This window comes from Camelina sativa, chromosome 17 (genome assembly GCF_030686135.1).
Source record: "Camelina sativa cultivar CO46 ecotype springtype chromosome 17, ASM3068613v1".
Lineage (NCBI taxonomy): Eukaryota > Viridiplantae > Streptophyta > Magnoliopsida > Brassicales > Brassicaceae > Camelina > Camelina sativa.
Window position 1 is genome coordinate 31,185,033 of NC_141896.1, and position 19,038 is coordinate 31,204,070.

The following is a 19,038-nucleotide window of genomic DNA, read 5'->3' on the forward strand; positions in this document are numbered from 1 at the left end:
TTGTTCAGTGGACAATCTCTCTTATAGTGTCCTAGTTTCTGACACTTATAATAGATTATCTTCTTCATCTTGCCACCTCCCTGCTTTCCCTTGTCCTTTTGTACTCCACTACCCTGACTTATACTCACATATAGTCCATCACCTTGAGGGTTGTCACTGCTACCACCACCATGCTGTTGGCGGTGATTATGATGTCCAAGCAGCGAGTCTGTAGCCGAATGCAGACTTATCGTCTCTTTGTCAGCCAATAGTTCAGTCACCAACGTCTCATATACAGGAGTCAAAGAACACAACAACAACATGGCCTTATCCTCGTCCTGAACTGTAACACCCACACGCCCTAGATCTCCAATGATCTAGTTGAATTGGTTAATATGCTGGACCAGATTTGCTCCTTCAGCCATCTTAAACCAATACAGCCTCTGCTTCAGGTACATCTTGCTAGATGGGGACTTCGACATGTACATCTTTTCTAGCTTATCCCATATCTTTTTTGAAGATCTAAGCTCTAGAACCTGATGCACAACTTCATCTCCAAGGCATGTTCGTATCATTGAACCCGCCTTCTCCCTCATCTCATCCTAGTCATCCTCCGAGATCGCTTATGGCTTTGTGTCTAACAAAGCTTTCTTCATCCCTTGCTGATTCAGCATGTCCTTCACCCGAGTCTGCCAGAGACAGAAGTTTCCTGTTCCACTGAAACGTGGAACCTCAAACTTCACGGAACTCGTCATTGAACATGGCGCTCTGATACCAGTTTGTTGTGAATTCGGATGAACAAAAACAGAATAAGAAAGACTTTGAAGAGAAAAACAGAGTGTTCTTGAGGTGAATACCCTTTGTCTAGGGTTTATATTATTAATCTGATAACCAACCTTACAAACCCCTAGTCTCTAAATATAAGCCTAAAAAAAACCCGATACAATAGGAAATAAAAGATCTTGTGAATCTTCTAGAATCTATTACACCGTACAGGCGGCTGCGCCGCCTACACCCCCAAAACCCTAACCCTAAGTTGCCTTGAGTCGGTCTCTACAAAGCCCAGTAAAAGCCCAGTAAAAGCCTTGTACGCCTTACACAGTCTTTTACATCTTTGTAGACGTTTTCAGAGATTTCAAGTCACTTTAACAGTACTTTGTCTTCCAGGAAATTGGAGAGCCTCCAAGCATTACAATAAACACACCCAACGATCGGGTATTAAAGGGCAAGAAGCCTCATCCGAATCACAAGAAATTGTGAGATTGAGATCCATATCAGATTTAAGAAGAATACCTTGGTCTCGAGATCCTTTTAAGAAGCAAACAAAACAGAGTGTCGCATCCCAATGAGCCAAAACTAATATATAATTCTCTAACTACTTTATATGTAAACCCAAACCGATATATAATTTCGTTATAATGTAAAATCTAAATCCTACCCACCTCATTTGTAAATCCAAACTAACATGATCCAAACCGACATATAAATTTGTTTTAACTGTAAAATTTAAACTCTAATCACCTCATTTGTAAATCCAGACCGACAAAGAATTTCGTTATAATTGTAAAATCTAAACCTTAATTTTCATTTATATACTCAAACCAATATATAACTTGGTTTATTTGTAAATTTAAATCAAGCCAATAATTAACTTTTTTAATTAAAAATATACATATTTTTTTTTTTTTAACTAAAAATTCTCATCGGTTGAAAATGGAGAAGGTGAACAAAAAATTTACCCCTAGTGATAAACCTAAATATTTTTCTTTTTTTTGGTCATTATAGTCTGGTCTTAACAATAATAAATACAGAACGGCTAGAAATTTTTTAGATTCCTCTGTCAAGACTTGAATCCACATTAAAACAACCGAAAGAATGGAGACTTTGTTGGGATGTATGGGAACTAAATTTCCAGGTTCCATGTCGTTTCTGCGGTCAGTTTTGGCGTCTTCAATTCCTCGGCTAGATTCATTGATGCACATACCTGTTGAATCAGTACAAGAAACCCATTTAACACGACTGAAAAAGGAACCAATTTTGGCTTGCTTAATGAACAATGTTCTAAAAATCGATTCAGGCATTCTTTCACGATGCTCGGCACCAACAGATGTTCTAGTTCCCAAACAAACCAACAATAATAGAGCAGAAGTCAGTTTCAGACCTATTGTGAAAACCTAATCGATGATACAACCAAATATTCTACCGACTTCCAAAACCATGTAAGAGGAACTATCTCCCTAACAAAAGGATTCTAATTCACTTATTTTATTTACACTCTCCCACGATCACCATGCATCCTTTATGCATCTAATGAAGATCACACACATGCTATTAGGAGTTTTGTATCATTCATGCCAAGTATCACTATTTCTTAATTTCTTAGAAGCAACAATGGTAGAAAAATACACGCTCGTTAAGAAGTTTTAACCTACTATATAGAACGAAATGTCAATTACAAGAAGAGCAGTCTCTTGAATTTCACATATATGCTTGTTTTTGAGCGCGAATCTATTTGTTTCATATTGACGTGCAAAATCACAATTCTAGAGAAGAGATGGGACCGACCGTAAGAAGAAATGATAGGATAAAAGTATCAACGAGTATCTAGTGTCAACTCTGTTGGAATAGTGATATATACAAAATTCAATCTACCCTGCCAAAAGAGGTTCCACTAATGAACAAAGGCGAGAACTGAAAATAGTATTTACCTTGAAAGATCCAGTCGTTTTGGAGTTCCTCGACCATTCCAAACCAAGCATCTTACTAGAAGTCCGATAAGTTGCCTTGAGACTATCACCACCATAAAGTTTACGAGAAACGGCAAAGTCCCACATATTCTTAGACAAGTCATAACAAGGCTCAAATGTAGCCATACCTCCATGCACATAAGTATACTTGAGCTTACAGTTCTTTGTACCCACCGTGTAGTTAGCCGACAACTTGTTAGCCGGATCAACCACAAGGCTCGCATCAACAATTGTCCGGTTATCTCTTCTCATATGAATGTAAGTCAGATTCAAAGGCTTCTCTGCAATTCTGACAGTGTTCATGAACTGAAACCTAACATCCTACATCATTAAAAAAACCGAAACTTTCTGTTTCAATTTCAGAGAAACCATACAAAATAGATCCTGCAGCATGAAAACAGAAACTTGCTAGTTCAATTTCACTCGTATTTTAGAGAATTTATAGAAACAGAACCTTATGTCATCTCCCAAAACTCCTAATTTCTCAGAGAATCAAAAAGCAACTACATCTACAGATCTACTTCTCATTTCTTATATGGGTTTGAGCTAAAAGGGTTAACTTCAGAAATTGGGAATACGAATAAAGGAGTAACCTTTTTAGGGACGTTGTAGTCGATGATGAAGAAGCCAGGCTTCTCGACGGCGAGAGAGAGGCCGTTCAAGCTAGGGCCGGCGACGAGAGCAGCATCAGTCATGGTGGCGCGTAGCTTAACATTGCCGGCGTTGAAGGCAAGCGAAGCAGTGCCACCGCTCTTGTCAACATCAAACTTTCCCTTGAAAGAAGCCTTCATCGTCATCACACGATAGCCGCCGGTTCTGTGTATTCCTCTCGTTGACCCGATTTCATGGATTTCGGATTTTTCTTTCTCTCCATTTAAACCGGTTGGGTCGGTAATAAGAGGTTTATTTAAGGATTTAGAAATCCAAATAACCTACAGAATTTAAATAGTCAAAAATTTACTAAAATTATATGAATGTAAGCATTAGACATTAGGGAGGGTGTATTCAAAAGTGATTTGCCTAAAATTTACAAAAATTCTATATTATTTAATATAGATTTAATTTAATTTATGAAATTTATTATTATTGAATTAATGATTTAAAAAAACTATCCTAAAATTTACGTTTATTGAAAACAGTTTGTGGATTTAGATTTTAATAATTCTGCAGGATTCGAGATGATTTCTTTAGTTAAAAATACAGAAATCTAAATTTTATGGTTTTAGGTGGAATTTGAAAGGATTTTACAATAAATCATATCAACTTCCCTAAAATCATCAAAATTATTTAAAATCTCATGAAAACTAAAATCACTTGTAATATTAAATGGAATAATCCTCTTTAGTTAAAATTTTATACTTTTAGTGATTATTTTTACATTTTAAAATCTACATTATATTACATATAGATTTGAGTAGATTTGAAAGTAAAAGATATAAAGATTCATATACATGGATAAAACATGTTAGTTAAAAATTTATATATATTTTTCAAAATTAATAAAAACTTTCAAATCATATTTGAGTTTTTTTTTTGTTTTTCTTTTGAAAAAACAACATATATGAGTTTAAAGATTGAATACTTTCTTAATTTGTAAGGGATCTCAGATTCTGAAAGTATTATTGAATAAAAAAAATTCATAACAGGATTTAATTTTTATAACTACAATTTTTTAGAACTTTTTCTGCTTTGAAGAACTCCTCATAATTTGACCCAATTTAGGGTTTGAAACCTTATTTTATTCTAAAATTCACTTATAATTTTCTAAATAGTTAATTGTATTTGAGTTGTTGATATTAGAAGGTTTCAGAATCCATAATTCAATTTTCTTTTTGCAACAACCATAAATTAATTTTTGTTTTTAATTTAGTTAAAAAGGAATCAACATATAATTTGGATAGTAGTGTTTTAAAAACATATACATTGTTACTGCTATATATTAAAAAGCACAATAAAAAGAACTTATGCTTTTGTTAAAATGGTTACTAATCCATTAGATTTGGTTTTACAATTCTTTAAGGTACTGCTGTACAGATATAACACACATTAAAAAAAGAAATTATACTTTTCTTTAAATTAAATATATGAAAGTTTATAAAAATATAATACAATTATCATAGTTAATCAGTATACTCAAATTAACTAATTCTTATAAGTTCATGTATATGATTTTGCAACTTTCCATATATATAAATAGAAAGAGATAGACTAGAATCTATATCAAACATGCAGATCAAGAAAAAGAAAAAAAAAACACATACGGTATTATCTAATATCATACGTGCCTTACTAATAGAGGGATACAAAACATGCATGTATCACAGACAGACTTTTGAATTGTCTAACTCCAAGGACCTTTGGCAAATCGGTTTAAGTATTACTATATAATAATAGTTGGCTTTAGATTCGGTTCAACTTTAAATTTAAGCAAAGGAAGGCCCGCGTGCGTGCGTGTTTCGTTGGACGTGAGACAATAGAAAGACAACTTATGTAAGTTCTCTTCTCGTTTTTTTCTTTTTAACTTTCCCCAACTTGAATTTTTTTTCTTCCTTCTACAAATCTAACTAAGTAACTATACTTACACCATTCACGTTTTTTATTACAAAACCCTTCAATATTTATTACCATCTTTCTGGTTTGTATTGTATTCAATTCTTTGCTTTGGAAACTGTTCTTTTTTATTGACTTTTTCATAAAACCAAATTTCCATTATTTTAATTTCTTTTTTCTTTTTTTGTCAGCTTTTTAAATTTTGAATATTGCTGTTTTGGTTAAATGTGAATATTAACCTAGCTTATATATATAATATAGTATATTACTGTAATGATGATAATAATATTAATCTTCCGGATTCTATTCTCATTTGGTTTGTGTGCTTCTCTTCGCTTTCCTCAATTCTCAATCTTCTTCTCTGCAGAACAAGAAAAAAAGTGGTTTGTTTCCTTCTCTTTGCCTTTTCCCTCTTTTCTCCGCAATCAGCTTCCTCTTTCATCGGTCTTTCATATTTATCTACCTTAGCGTTAAGCGTTTCTTTTGCTTTTCTCAAACCAAAACCTTCTCAGATCGATCGAAGTTTGGTGAAGTTTGATTTGGTGGGTTATCATATTTCCGTGTCTTTGTTCATTGTAGAATCTCCTCTTTTGGAGGGTATGATAAAAATTGAGTCTTTGATGCTGGGTTGTGACTTTTGAATGGATCTCTCTGTCTTTACTTCTTGTCTGATTTTTTATTTCTTTGTCTAAACAAGACTTCACGGTTTAAAGTTGTTCAATGTCTCTGTTTTGTCTTGGCTGTTTTGATTACTAAATTATAAGGGCTTTGTGGTAACTTAAAGAGTTATGCTGGTTTGTTGATTACGAGTAATGATTCTTGTTTCCTCATGTAGACGTTGCTAAAGATTTGATGTTCATCTTGTTTACTGATGCTGTTCTTGTTGTGTGTGGCTGTGCTAATTGTTTTCATTACCTATATTGTTCTGTTGCAAGTGCCGTTGATTATAGATTGCTTGATTTTGGAGATTAGATGTCAATTTGAAATTGTAGCTTTTGTGTCTGATTGATCAAGTAGAAAGCTTATACATTGCGTATCTTGAATTGCTCAGTTGCTAAGCTCTTTTTCTCATGTCTTCGTTATTGATAGATCTTTTACTTTCTCCGTGTTTTTGTTGTAGTTTCCAGCATTGGCTACATTGTGGAAAGTGGTGAGAGAGTCTCTTGAATTGTCTCAAGTGTCAACTTTGGATAACGCTAGGATGCAGGGAGAGAGGGCTAGTCTGGGTTCTTTAGCAGAGGCTTTGAACTTTGAGCATGGATCTACATCTAGTAACGCTGTGATAGATCAGCCTATTCGTTGGGATAATAATATTCACAGTTATGGTGATAACGGATTGCAGGATTACATGATTTCAGCTGCTGCTGATACAAATCCTACTTTTGCAAACTCAGTTTATCATGAGCAAGGCGGCTTACACAGGTTTAACATTGGCGAGGCTAGCTCTAGTGGTACGAAGAACGAAACCACTACTAGTCACACTCAACAATGGAATGGAATTGGACGTTTTGAGGAACAGAGAAATGGCAAGCTTGAGTTGAACCCTTTGTTTGCGCAACCATCTAATGGAAACCGTGTTGCTCGCCATGTCAATCTTAATGCAGAATATAATGAGCATCTTGATGATATGAATCCGGTCACAGGTCATCCTGCTCTTTTTGAGGCTAATGGACTCAGGTCTATGTTTATACCAGAGGACAGTGTTAGAGATGGGCGTCGCGTATCCTGTAAAAGAAAAGCTCTTGATGCAAGCATTGGCCAGTCCTCTTCCAGCGGAGGTTTCCGTGAGGTTCAGCGTGGAGAATCCAGTTCTTGGATCTCACCTTCTGCGTATTATAGTCCAGCAATGACAACAAACCATTTAGACCTATCTCTTGATCGTCGAAGGGGTTTGGTGGTATCTAATGCTGTTCCAAATGTATCTGCTCCTGCTATCACAGAGAGCTCTAGTAGAAATTACTCTGTCAGGGTTAATCCAACTGATCAACAAGAAACCGTAAGCCCATTGGTCTTTGCTGCAGGAAGTGTTATCAGACGACCTGTTGCTCCATCCTTGAACTCACAAGGGTTTCCACCAGCAGATCAACAACTGATCGACTTGAGATATGGACATGCTTTCGGGAATTTTGCTTCTCAGAATCCAAATGCACCTGCTACTCACATGCCTCCTTTATTTAACTTGAACGCAAGCCCAGTAGCAGCGGCTGTACCATCGAGTTCTGCTACTCCTGTTGAGAGAAATGTTTTGCATCGAGATGAAACGAGACAGATAAGTAATAGTCTACAGATGCCTTTGTTTGTACCTGCTCCTGAACTGAGACATGTAGCCAATGGTCATATCAGCAGTAATGCAAGTGGTGCTAGACATGCTGCATCTTCTTCATCCAGGACAAATGTTCAGCAGTGGCAGTTTCCGTCGCCGTCGCCGTCTAATCCAGCATGGAATCCTTACCAGAGTAATAATAACTCGCCACATAATCAAGGGAGTTTATCTGAACACTTCCGTAGGTCATTGCTTTCTTCCCTTGCTACAACAAACCAGAGAGCTGCTGCTCGTTCCTTGGTCCCTCCTGCCTCCCCTCCGGTTGAGCCCGTGGTTCAGTCTGGTGGTGGAAACACCTCTCAGGCGCGTACTCGGGCTTCCTCGAGAGCAAGTCTAAGACAACGGCAACATGCAACAACTGGCATTCCTCATTCTTTGCGAGGCAGAAGCAGAACGGCGTCATCCGAGGTTAGTTTCATATCAAAGATTTAATGCTAATGTTACATTTGTGTTCATATCGACTGTAAATACTAAATACCCTGTAGACGGTGACGCATTATTAATCTGATAATGTGTTTCTCTTCTGAAACAGATTCGTAATGTCTTGGAGCAGATGCGTAGAGGAGGGAACTTGCGTTTTGAGGTACTGTTTTATATATTATGTATTTACAAAAAGAATTTTAAGTATAGCAGAATCTTACTTGATGAATGCAATCAACAATAAATGCTACCTAGATTTTACCTTAATGGTCATATTTAATCTGTTTTATCTTGTGCTGCTTTGTTCAGGATGTTATGCTTCAGTCGATGGTGCGAAGTGTGGCGGATCTTCATGACCAACACAGAGACATGCGACTTGATGTTGACAACATGACATATGAGGTAAAGCCAGAGCAATCCAATAATCATTTATTTGCTCATCATACTCATATTAACCGTGTGTATAAAATCTACAGGAGTTGTTGTCTCTAGAAGAGCGGATTGGTGATGTTTGTACCGGTTTGAATGACGAAACCATATCAAACAGATTGAAGAAGCAAAGGTACAAAAGTAGTACCGGAGCTCCACAAGAAGTAGAACCATGCTGTGTTTGTCAGGTAACAAACAATATCAGATTTGACCATTATGAGCTGCACTTTTAGTTAATCTATTCATGACTTGCCGATTGCTTAAAATTTGATGCAAGGACTGCAGGAGGAATACAATGAAGGAGAAGAATTAGGAGTGTTGGAATGCGGACACAACTTCCATAGCCAATGCATCAAACAATGGCTGAAGCTGAAGAACCTTTGCCCAATTTGCAAAACAACAGGATTGAACACTGCAAATAAGCGAAGAAGACAATGATTGAACTTGTTGGGTTTAACCATTTGTCGAGTGTTCTATACCATTGCAGCCTCATTAGAATACTGCAGTCAAGTTGGTGTCTTGTCAGATAGGAATGAAGGGAAGTAACTGAAGAAGATAGGAAGAAAAGGAGGACCTAAAGAAAAAGAAAAAACTTGGGTTCTTCTGAATTTGTTTGGATAAGTTAATTTTACCAATTAGATTTTTTATTTCTTCATCTTCTTCTTATGATTTTACCCAGTAACACCAAGAAAGCTTGTAAGCCAATTTGGCAATTTATAGGTTTTATGGATGATTGGTTATGTAATTTCTTATATATCGTATATCCACATTGGATGTATCAACATAGCATAAGATATGCATATTGTTTGATTCAAGAAGGTTACAAGTTCGTAGCTTGATGATCATCATCAGATCTTCGAACTGATGAAATCCACAAAACTGGGACAAAACAGAATCAGCCGAGGCACTTTTCTGTCAGTGGATAGAGATGTTAATATGGTTGTTTGATATGGTCTCCTCATTCAGACAGGTATTATTATGATTACAACCACTGACCATTACAAGTTACAACTTGTACGCATAAAAAATATGCGTACTAGCATTGGCAAAGAAATGTGAAAAGAATCAATAAGAACATTGACAACACTGTACGCACAACATTTATACAGCTTGTCGGGGTCGAGGTGGATACGTGTGATCAAAACATATTTTCTCATATTAATCACTACATTATGTCAATATGTCACATGATTGACCAAACTAATCAGGATAATATTATTTTCATTCTATCATTACTTATTTGTATGTAGTTTTGTTGGCTTTATGAACAAAACAGAACACCGAATTGGACAAAATCGATTCAGTTCTAGATAGTCACGTTAAGATATAGTATTGATTCGTAACTTTCAGGAATATGGCCTACATTTACAAATAATTGTATAATAGTGAGACAAAATAATTCTGAATGTCAATCAAATTATTGCAGGAATATGGCCTTCATTATCTTTTTCGCTATCATTTTTAGTGGTGTTGACGATTTTCACATATCAAAAATTATTAAAATAACATATTCATTTAAAAAAAAAAATCTTTTAAAACTTGAATTTTTTTTTAAAAAACGATGTTTTCAATCACAATTGATCTGAAAAAGATAATCTATATATACATTTTTCAAGTACATTTAGCAAATAAATCCTAAAGTTGCCACCTATTTACAAGACTACCATTGACATTAATTATTAATTTATTTTCATTTAATTAATTAATATTAAGTTTCTATTTTTAAAACAAGATTTCTCATCCTAAATAAATTTTCAAAAAAATTAGAACCACTCCCTTTAATATTAAGTATTAATTTTATAATTGATTTAATTAATATTAAATTTCCAATTTTACAAAACAATATTTTTTCCATACACAAATTTCCTAAACAATCGCTCTAACCAAGAAACGAATTGATTTTCGATCTTGGAGGAGGATTTGTGGCCGAGATTTTTGATCTCAACGCATTGATTTCCTCCTAAAATAAATGTTCAAAATCAAAATATAAAATATATCATTCAGAAAAAACTAACGGTATGATTTTAAAAGGTAACAAACATATTTACCATTCAATTTGATATCTTATTCAAAGAATATAATAAAATATAAAAGATATTGCTTGCGCACAAATTTATTTTTATTTTGTATTACGTATTTAAAAATAATTTTTACTTTCACGGGTTACATATGATGAGTTTTTGCGGATTAAAAATCTTTGAATATGTTGCCTGACCCGCCTAGCATGGCGGGTTTGGAATATAAAATCAACACTAAAACTATTAGTTTATCTCATATATACTATAGATTTGTAGTCATAGTTTTGAAAATTAACTTATAAATTATTTAGTATATGAACTACAAAATATTACACATACTATAACACATTCTTAATATTCAAAAAAAGAAATAGATATAAAAAATATACACTAACATACTATATAGGCATATACCTCTGTTTAATTCTAGAGAACAAAACAAATCTAGAATTTTATATTCTATCTAATAACAAATTTAAGTAATTAGGTTATAAACTTTATAAAACGTAAGAAGAAAAAAAAAATTCTAAATAAATTTCAAAATTAATTAGACAAGAAGTTAATTAATTACAAATTTAAAAACTAAATAAATTAAAAATTATTATTTAAAATACAATAATTTATAACTTAGTTCCGCGGTGTACCGCGGGAGAAATCCTAGTGTATATTATAAGTATATGGAAGACATCTAAAGCAGAGTATACCAGAGCCGGTCACTCGTAGAGCCCAAAATGGAAGGGGTTTTGTCTCTCGTAAACATGATTGTCACTACAAAAAATCAGGTGTGTTGTATCATTTATTTTGTATCACAAAATAGAATGAAGTAAATTTAAATTACTTATTTTCAAGTGAAGCAAATAAAAATGATTAGCATCAATTAGATCATTTGATGTTATAATTATCTAATTTTACATCAGTTATTTATAATTGATTCAGTTTTAACTAGTTTGTATCACTTTTTTAAAATTGATATAAAATATATTTTTATATCATTTAGATGATTGATGTGTTTTTTTTTTGGGATAAAATCACTTTTAAAAACGATTTAAAATTTACATCAATTAAAAACTGATGTTAAACAAAATTATATTTAAACAATTAATAAGAGATGATTGTATCCCACATCGAGTGGGAGAGAAAAAATGATTAAAAAAACTGACTATAAATAGAGTGGTGTAGGTTTATGTTGTTTAGTGGCTTTGGGCATTGTATTAAAGCTCGTGTAGCTTAACCAATTTTTTAATAAAAAATTAGTTAAATATCTGATTTTAGTCGGTTAAGCGGGTAAAAATCGGATAACGATTAATTTCAGCGATTTGATCATAATCGCCGCGGGTATGTTCCGATCAGCGCCTAATCGAACGTGTAATCGGCTAGGCGCACGACTTTTAGAACATGTTGAAACTGATGTAAATATTCTAATCATTTGTGATAATTGACACTAATTTTAAATCAGTTTAACTAAATGACATAAATATTAACATCACTTAAATAAAATAATATAAACGTTGACATCAATTTTAAACAAATGATATATATTGACATTGATTATAATAATCGATGTAAATATTTGAATATTAGCATCGTTTTGATATAAACTGATACAAATTATTTGCATCGACAAAATATAAATCATTCATTAAAGTGATGTAAATTATTTTTGGATCACTTAAAACTGATACAATAATAGAAAATAAATGATTTAATACAACTGATTTTTTGTAGTGTGTGTTGCTTCTTCTTGTAGCTTCGTCTGGACTTGGAAAATGCTGCCATGCTTACAGTTACAGCAGGAGTGGTTTCCCGGAAGGTTTCGTTTTTGGAGCCGGGATATCTGCTTATCAGGCAATCAAGCAATCCCATCCCTTCTTTTTTCTGTTTTCTTTTCTTCTTTTCTCCATTATCTTTTAAGTTTTTGGTTTCTTCTCAAAGTGGGAAGGAGCTGTTGATGAAGACGGGAGGAAGCCTAGCGTTTGGGATACTTTCCTTCACTCTCGTAAGTTTTTTTTTTTTTTTTTTTTTCCATTATCTTTTTCTATGTTTTGGTCTTTGCACTATGGTCTGAGGGAGGGTGGGTATTACTGTTTACAGTTCACTTTTTCTGGTTTTACGGTTTTATGAAAACTGACCGTTTAAAAATGGTATGTAATTCGATTTGGTTATGTTTGGTTTTATGGTTTTAGGCCCTAAAACCATAAAACTAAAATACCCTAAAATTTAGGGTATATTGCTTTAAAAAAAAAAACTAAAACCATTCAAAAACCATATGCAATTCTGTTATGGTTTGGTTTGGTTCAGTTTTTGGTCTATTCAATGACTTTTCAAAAAAACAACATTGCATAAAATTAAAATTAGCTTCAAGTACTTTAAGAAGAAAAAAAACATTTGATTTTTGTCTATATCATTTGATCTATATCATCTTCTGTTTTATCTCCTTGGCAGGTAAGATGGATAACGGAGACATAACTTGGGATGGATATCACAAGTACAAGGTTCATTCTCTTTATATACATCTTATTTATATATATATATATATATATATATATATATATATATATATAAACAAAATACCAAAGATTTTTTTCTCTGACACTGCAGTAAGATGTGAAGCTTATGGCCGAAACTGGCTTACGTGCATTCAGATTTTCCATCTCTTGGTCTAGGCTTATTCTCAGTAAGTCTTCTTTAATTATGACCTTTTTTTCTTACTTTACTCCAAAGGATCAACGTAATGAGCTCTTGTCTCATTAGATGGAAGAGGTTCTATTAACCCGAAAGGTCTACAGTTCTACAAGAACTTCATCCAAGAACTTGTCAGACATGGTAACAATACCTACTAACCCGTCTTTAAACTCTTCTTCTGCACGGAAGTAGACTTTGCTTTTTACTTCATATTATTTGAACAAGATTACATGCAATTTTACTGCAGGAATTGAGCCACATGTTACACTTTATCACTACGATCATCCTCAGTATCTCGAGGATGACTATGAAGGATGGATCAACCGCAGAATCATGTAGAGCGCAGCATTTTAATTTACTTTGCTTCTACTTTCACATGTTGCTACAAAAAATTACCTGAAAAAAATGAAAAGCTTCTTCTTGTTATTTTGTCATATCGCAGCAAAGACTTTACTGCTTATGCAGATGTTTGCTTCAGAGAGTTTGGGCACTATGTCAAATTCTGGACCACGATCAACGAGGCTAATATATTCACTATTGGAGGTTACAACTGAAGGATTTTGGTCAGCCACTTACTTAACCTCTCATTCTCCTTATCTTGTTTTTACCACAACCATACATATTTATACTACATTCTATTTTAACCTAATTACTTGCATAATTGTTTTCTAACACAAAATAACCCAATAACATATATGGGCCTTCTAATAAAACAACATGGCCCATAAGACTTTTCTTCTTTCTTCTCCTTCTTTCTTGTACGACACAAAACACATCTTCTCATCTTCTTCATCTCTCGATTATTCCTTCAACTTCTTCTTCTTACTTTCTTCTGCTCATGTTTGAGTCTTTGTGAACTATTAATCAAAGGTGAGATTCCAACAACAACGATGGGAATTCACCGCCTGGTCGTTGCTCCTTACCGGGCAGAAACTGCTTGTTAGGGAACTCTTCCACTGAAACATATATCGCCGGCCATAACTTGTAGCTTGCGCACGCCTCTGTTTCAAGACTATATAAGCAAAAGTACAAGGTCTAATATCTGTTTTTTAGATAACCCTCTCTTGAATGTGAGACTTGATAAAGGAGTAAGGTATTTTATATATATGTAATGTGCAGGACATACAAGGAGGTTCTGTAGGCTTTAGCTTATTTGCAATAAATTTTACTCCTTCTACAAGCTCCAAGGATGATGAAATCGCAACGCAAAGAGCCAATGATTTCTACCTAGGATGGTGAGTCATGCACAAAACAAACTTAGGCAACATATGTATCCAAACTTTTAAGCTAAAAATAAAAATAAAACATCTATTCTTGAAAACTCAGGATGCTTGAGCCCGTTATATATGGATACTATCCTGATGCGATGAGAAAAACCGTTGGATCAAGACTGCCAGTTTTCTCAGAGGAAGAATCAGAACAAGTTAAAGGCTCATCTGACTTCATAGGAATTATACACTATCTTACGGCTTCTGTGACAAACGACGAAATGAACCCTTCACTTTCAGGAATCACAGATTTTAACTCAGACTTGGGCGTATCTATTAATAGTAGGAGCTAAAAAACTCAATCTATAGTCTATAGAATATATTTATTTTTAAAACTCTTTGCTCTTTTATCCTATGATATTTTGCATTAGCTAATCATCTTTTTTTCTTTTTATTGCTTGGGAGACAGTTTCTTCTCTGAAGGTAAAAGTATCGAGGCTACTAAATTCAGATGCAAAGCGCCTAGTATTAACTGCTTATACAGCTAAGTCTTCCCAATACTTTTTTCACTAGTTGTTTTTTTGTTTTTTGTTTTTGTTAGGACAAGTATGTTGGTTGTCCATGGGCTATGGAAGGCATCCTGGAGTATATAAAGCAGCGTTATGGCAATCCTCCTGTCTACATTCTTGAGAATGGTCTCTCTCTCTCTCTCTCCCTTTCTCTTCTCTCTTGTTTTTGTCTTAGTCTATTCAATTCTCCTGCCAATGCAAACAAATAGGTAAAAAAATGAAACAAGATTTGGAGCTGCAACAGAAGGACACACCAAGGATTGAGTACTTAGATGCTTACATTGGTGCAGTGCTGAAAGCCGTTAGGTAAGTAAAAGTGTATCATAATGCATCTTACCATATCTGATCTTATCGGTGTATGAAAGATATACAAAAGACATGACTACATGTAGGAATGGATCAGACACGAAAGGCTACTTCGTATGGTCATTTATGGATTTGTACGAGTTACTAAGCGGATATGAGAGTAGTTATGGATTGTACTCTGTCAATTTCAGCGACCCCCAACGCAAGAGATCTCCCAAACTCTCTGCCCATTGGTACTCTGGGTTTCTCAAGGGCAAAACCACCTTTCTTGGTTCCCAAGGCATCATTCAATCGCAGAGCAACTTCTCGTCTTCCTCCTAGTACCAGGGTTGCTGTTAAATATGATGTATCCGGTTCAATATATAGTCAGATTCTTGCATAAAAAAGATCATTGAAGTTGTTTGAAACGAGCCAAAGAATTCGCTTCAAACTCATACCGAAACGTCTGATATAAGAAAGACTAGGAGAGTTACCCGCAGGTTTGTGCGGGCAAGAATTAAATAAAAAAAATGTCAAACAAATATCCTATTTTTAAATTAGATTTATGTTCTTTTTAAATATATTCAAAATTGTAATTATTTTTGTATTTTAAACTTTTAATCTCACATTTCTAAATAGACAATTAAAATGAGTATTTAATAAAATATTAATTAAAATCTTCAATATATGTAATTTTCTTAAAATAATTTTGGAGCCCATTTGCAAAATTTCAAGAATTTAATGAGCCCAATCCATATTATGTGGTTAATTTTAATTAGGTAGAATCTGGGTCAAAATAATTTATAATTTCGTTTAGACCAATAAGAAATTATAGAAAGCAACCCATAAAAGGGTTTATAGTACTTGATCATACAAACTTTCAAGATAATTGTAAAGTTAGCATATACAAAAAGTTTGTTAACTAATGTACTTTCAGCTTAAACTCCTCCAGTTTACCCTTCATGCTGCATTATATGCTTAATGTAATAACGTCCAGCAAATTCCGAGCTAAAAAATTAGAAAACACATTCATAAGTTAGACCTTAACATGATACACCACTTGATATTTATGAACATTAAAAACTTACATAGCCTTGTGATTCTCAAGTTCTTCAAACTCCGGTTTTATAAAGATCTTGGAGCAGGCCAATGTGTTTACAATACACGGTTCACCTAGGGATGTTTTAAGTGTTAAAAAGATTGCTAAATGAGTATACAACCTAGTCTTCAGCATTTGTTCAATCTAGCAAGTTCTATTAATAGTACATACCTTCATACTCTCCAACCCTCCAGAAACGCAGTACACAAAACACCGGTTCAGTTTGATATGTGAGATGGCATCTAGATGAATCCCATGAAGACATGAAAAGGTTAGCATAGTAATTCATTGCACGACACTTTACAGTTTCATTCCTACAGATGAATATACTTGTTACACTCTACAAAATAAAGACAAACTTATATATCTTAAAATCAGTAAAGATGGAATAAATGTGACTTAAATGCCATTTAATAGTGTCAAAACAACTTCATTAACACCATTTCCATTTCCATGATTTCTTCTGTCCTCCACAGCTACTACACATCCGCAAACATCTATTTTTGGAAAAAGTCAGGAATTTTCTTTACAATGTATGTCTCCAAAGCTTTTAAACATTCACATGAAACTATTTTGGTAAAAGTTCAATTTGTACTTTTCTATTGGAGGGACCAATACACAAAGTTCCAAAATTCTTTTAAAGTTTCTAGATAACTCAACACAAAGCTAGTAAACAATCCAATCCAATTTAGTTATCCTATGATAACCTAAATAAATTACAAATAAATTTAGAAAAACGTACCGAAAGATATGTGATGATTGATCATTCCACGATATATATCATCCAAATCTTCGAATCGGAAGTAATTTTTGGAGTTGATTGATTCGAGCAGGAACATGGTTGAATCATCCGTAAACTTGATCTGAAAAGGATGATGAGTATTCCTCTCCCTGAGGGTTGGATTGATGATTTGGAAATTCCGAATTTTATACCATTCGCCCTCGTAAATATACTTCCGGAGTTTTTTAAGTATAGTTGGGACAAAGGCAACCTCAATCGTGTCACCCTTCAAAGTTTGTTAAAATCGTGTAAGTAATCTAATATATAAACACTACTAAAATAAAGATTTATGTAAAATCGATTTTCGATTAACTTCTCTAACCTTCGTATCCACAAGAAGAAGAACACGTTTTGTGAAGAACTCGGTGACATGCCAAAAATTCAAGACTTTAGCGTGAATACACCAGTTCGTTCTTCCTCGATGAAGATCATAAATGTAATCGATTCTCATGATTTTACCTAATTAGGGTTTCTTACTCTTCCTTCACTGTTATCGAAGACGTAAATGGGATTTCGGATTTGTAAGAATACAAACAGTCACGATTAAACGTAACGTTGCGTCTTAATCGTTTTAGTGTCCTTTTTTCTTTTTTTAATATTTATAATTTTAATATGTATAATTATGATTATAATTACAGATTAAAAGTGTTTTTATAGTCAGTATATTTGATGTTAATTTATTTTTACAATGGTCTAAGCGTTTATATAATTAAAAAATACATTTTATGATACAGCAAAAATATTCATTTGTAAAAAACATTATTGTAACTAATTTATCTTATCAATATCGTCATTTCTTGGTCTTAGAATAGCTCTTTCACTAAAGAAATTTGTAACAGTCCTCATAGTAGTTTATATATAGACATTATGATACAGATAACAATTATTTAATTTCATATAACATTGTTGATAACAATAACAAAACGATTTTCTTCAATATGAATTTATATATCTTAATTTCATAGCAATCTTATGATTTGTGATATGTTACATGCAGCAAAAAAATAATAATGAGGATCATGCCAAAATTGCAATGTTAAATCTATTCTTTTGATATATTTTGAAAACATCTATGATCTTTAAATTTTTTATAGTAATTAATATGCTAAGTCGTTTTTTTTTGTCTTTTATTTTTTAGGCAATGTTTCATCATTATTTATTTTCGAAAATTTTAATATCTGACTTTTTAAAGAAGTAATGTTCTTACCAATATAGAAAAATTGTTTCAAACCTATTAAACTTTTGTATCTTAAAGAGAGAAAAGTCGAATTCTGATCAATAATTAAATTAATAAATTGAATGGTTGTTATTTTTAGAAATATACAAAATTAGCAGTTAATTTGTACCTTAAGCATTTAATTTCACCTTTTTAAAATGGACTTAGTTATTAAGATTTATATTATTCTCCTATATATGTAAACTTTTATATAATTTTTTGAAGCCCAATTACAATTTTCATGAATTTGATGAGCCCAATACATTCGGTATGGTTAATTAAATCATGATGGATAAGGATTTGCGTCACAATAATTTACTACGCTTAGACAATAAAAATTATTTTTGAAAGAAATATAAATTCGAGGTCATACAAACATTACAAATAGTTATAAAGTTTACATATTCATAAAAGTTTTTTTTAAAATAAATTGCCTTCACCTTAAGCCCCTTATAAGATTATTCTTCATGCTCCATTATACGATTTATGTAATAGCGTCCAACAAATTCTGAGCTAATATATAGAAAGCACATTCATAAGTTAAACCCTAGCATGATATACTACATGGTATTAATAAACATTTAAACTTACATAGCCTTGTGATGCTTAAGTCTTTCAAAATCCGGTTTTATAAAGATCTTGGAGGAGGCCAATGTGTTTTCAATACACGGTTTACCTAGAGATGTTTAAAGTGTTATAAAAGTTTAGTAAATGAGTATACAAAATGGCTAA

At 33.1% G+C, this 19,038-nt stretch overlaps 2 protein-coding genes and 1 pseudogene across 8 annotated transcripts; 2 read left to right on the top strand and 1 right to left on the bottom strand.

Moving 5' to 3' along the window:
- Positions 1-1,727: 1,727 nt before the first annotated feature.
- LOC104757984 (outer envelope pore protein 24A, chloroplastic-like) lies at positions 1,728-3,626 on the bottom strand. Of its 2 annotated transcripts, XR_015586797.1 has the most exons (4): positions 3,320-3,609; positions 2,901-3,047; positions 2,688-2,769; positions 1,728-1,963 (listed from the first exon to the last, which is right to left on the bottom strand). XR_015586797.1 is itself a non-coding variant. In XM_010480776.3 (3 exons), the coding sequence occupies exons 1-3, from the start codon at positions 3,521-3,523 to the stop codon at positions 1,883-1,885; spliced, it is 645 nt and encodes a 214-aa protein (XP_010479078.1). In that variant the 5' UTR covers positions 3,524-3,626; the 3' UTR covers positions 1,728-1,882. The 2 variants fall into 2 exon arrangements, 1 of the variants encoding a protein (XP_010479078.1); XM_010480776.3 differs by having other exon boundaries at positions 2,688-3,047; positions 3,320-3,626.
- Positions 3,627-4,694: 1,068 nt separating this feature from the next.
- On the top strand, positions 4,695-9,263 carry LOC104757985 (putative E3 ubiquitin-protein ligase RHG1A). Of its 5 annotated transcripts, none has more exons than XM_087495332.1 (6): positions 4,695-5,216; positions 6,397-8,007; positions 8,132-8,182; positions 8,329-8,421; positions 8,496-8,636; positions 8,734-9,263. In XM_087495332.1, the coding sequence occupies exons 2-6, from the start codon at positions 6,478-6,480 to the stop codon at positions 8,884-8,886; spliced, it is 1,968 nt and encodes a 655-aa protein (XP_087351458.1). In that variant the 5' UTR covers positions 4,695-5,216; positions 6,397-6,477; the 3' UTR covers positions 8,887-9,263. The 5 variants fall into 5 exon arrangements, with proteins under 5 accessions (XP_087351458.1, XP_010479080.2, XP_087351460.1 ...); XM_010480778.2 differs by having other exon boundaries at positions 5,215-5,659; XM_087495334.1 differs by lacking the exon at positions 4,695-5,216 and adding an exon at positions 5,555-5,659 and having other exon boundaries at positions 8,726-9,263.
- A 3,801-nt stretch (positions 9,264-13,064) lies between these two features.
- Positions 13,065-15,853, top strand: LOC104757986 (beta-glucosidase 1-like; annotated as a pseudogene). Its single transcript, XR_015586798.1, has 11 exons — positions 13,065-13,140; positions 13,218-13,289; positions 13,396-13,483; positions 13,591-13,694; positions 14,033-14,181; positions 14,268-14,383; positions 14,475-14,698; positions 14,826-14,839; positions 14,964-15,051; positions 15,135-15,231; positions 15,318-15,853. The product of XR_015586798.1 is annotated as a beta-glucosidase 1-like (transcript).
- Positions 15,854-19,038: the final 3,185 nt, after the last annotated feature.

Excerpts from the sequence above, each read along its gene's own strand:
- LOC104757985 (XM_087495332.1), top strand. The coding sequence starts at position 6,478 with ATGCAGGGAGAGAGGGCTAGTCTGGGTTCTTTAGCAGAGGCTTTGAAC. Across the intron at positions 8,422-8,495 it reads TTGACAACATGACATATGAG|GAGTTGTTGTCTCTAGAAGA; the intron begins GTAAAGCCAGAG and ends TAAAATCTACAG. Across the intron at positions 8,637-8,733 it reads AACCATGCTGTGTTTGTCAG|GAGGAATACAATGAAGGAGA; the intron begins GTAACAAACAAT and ends CAAGGACTGCAG.
- LOC104757984 (XM_010480776.3), bottom strand. The coding sequence starts at position 3,523 with ATGACGATGAAGGCTTCTTTCAAGGGAAAGTTTGATGTTGACAAGAGC. Across the intron at positions 3,048-3,319 it reads ACTACAACGTCCCTAAAAAG|GATGTTAGGTTTCAGTTCAT; the intron begins GTTACTCCTTTA and ends TTAATGATGTAG. Across the intron at positions 1,964-2,687 it reads AAACGACTGGATCTTTCAAG|GTATGTGCATCAATGAATCT; the intron begins GTAAATACTATT and ends CTGATTCAACAG.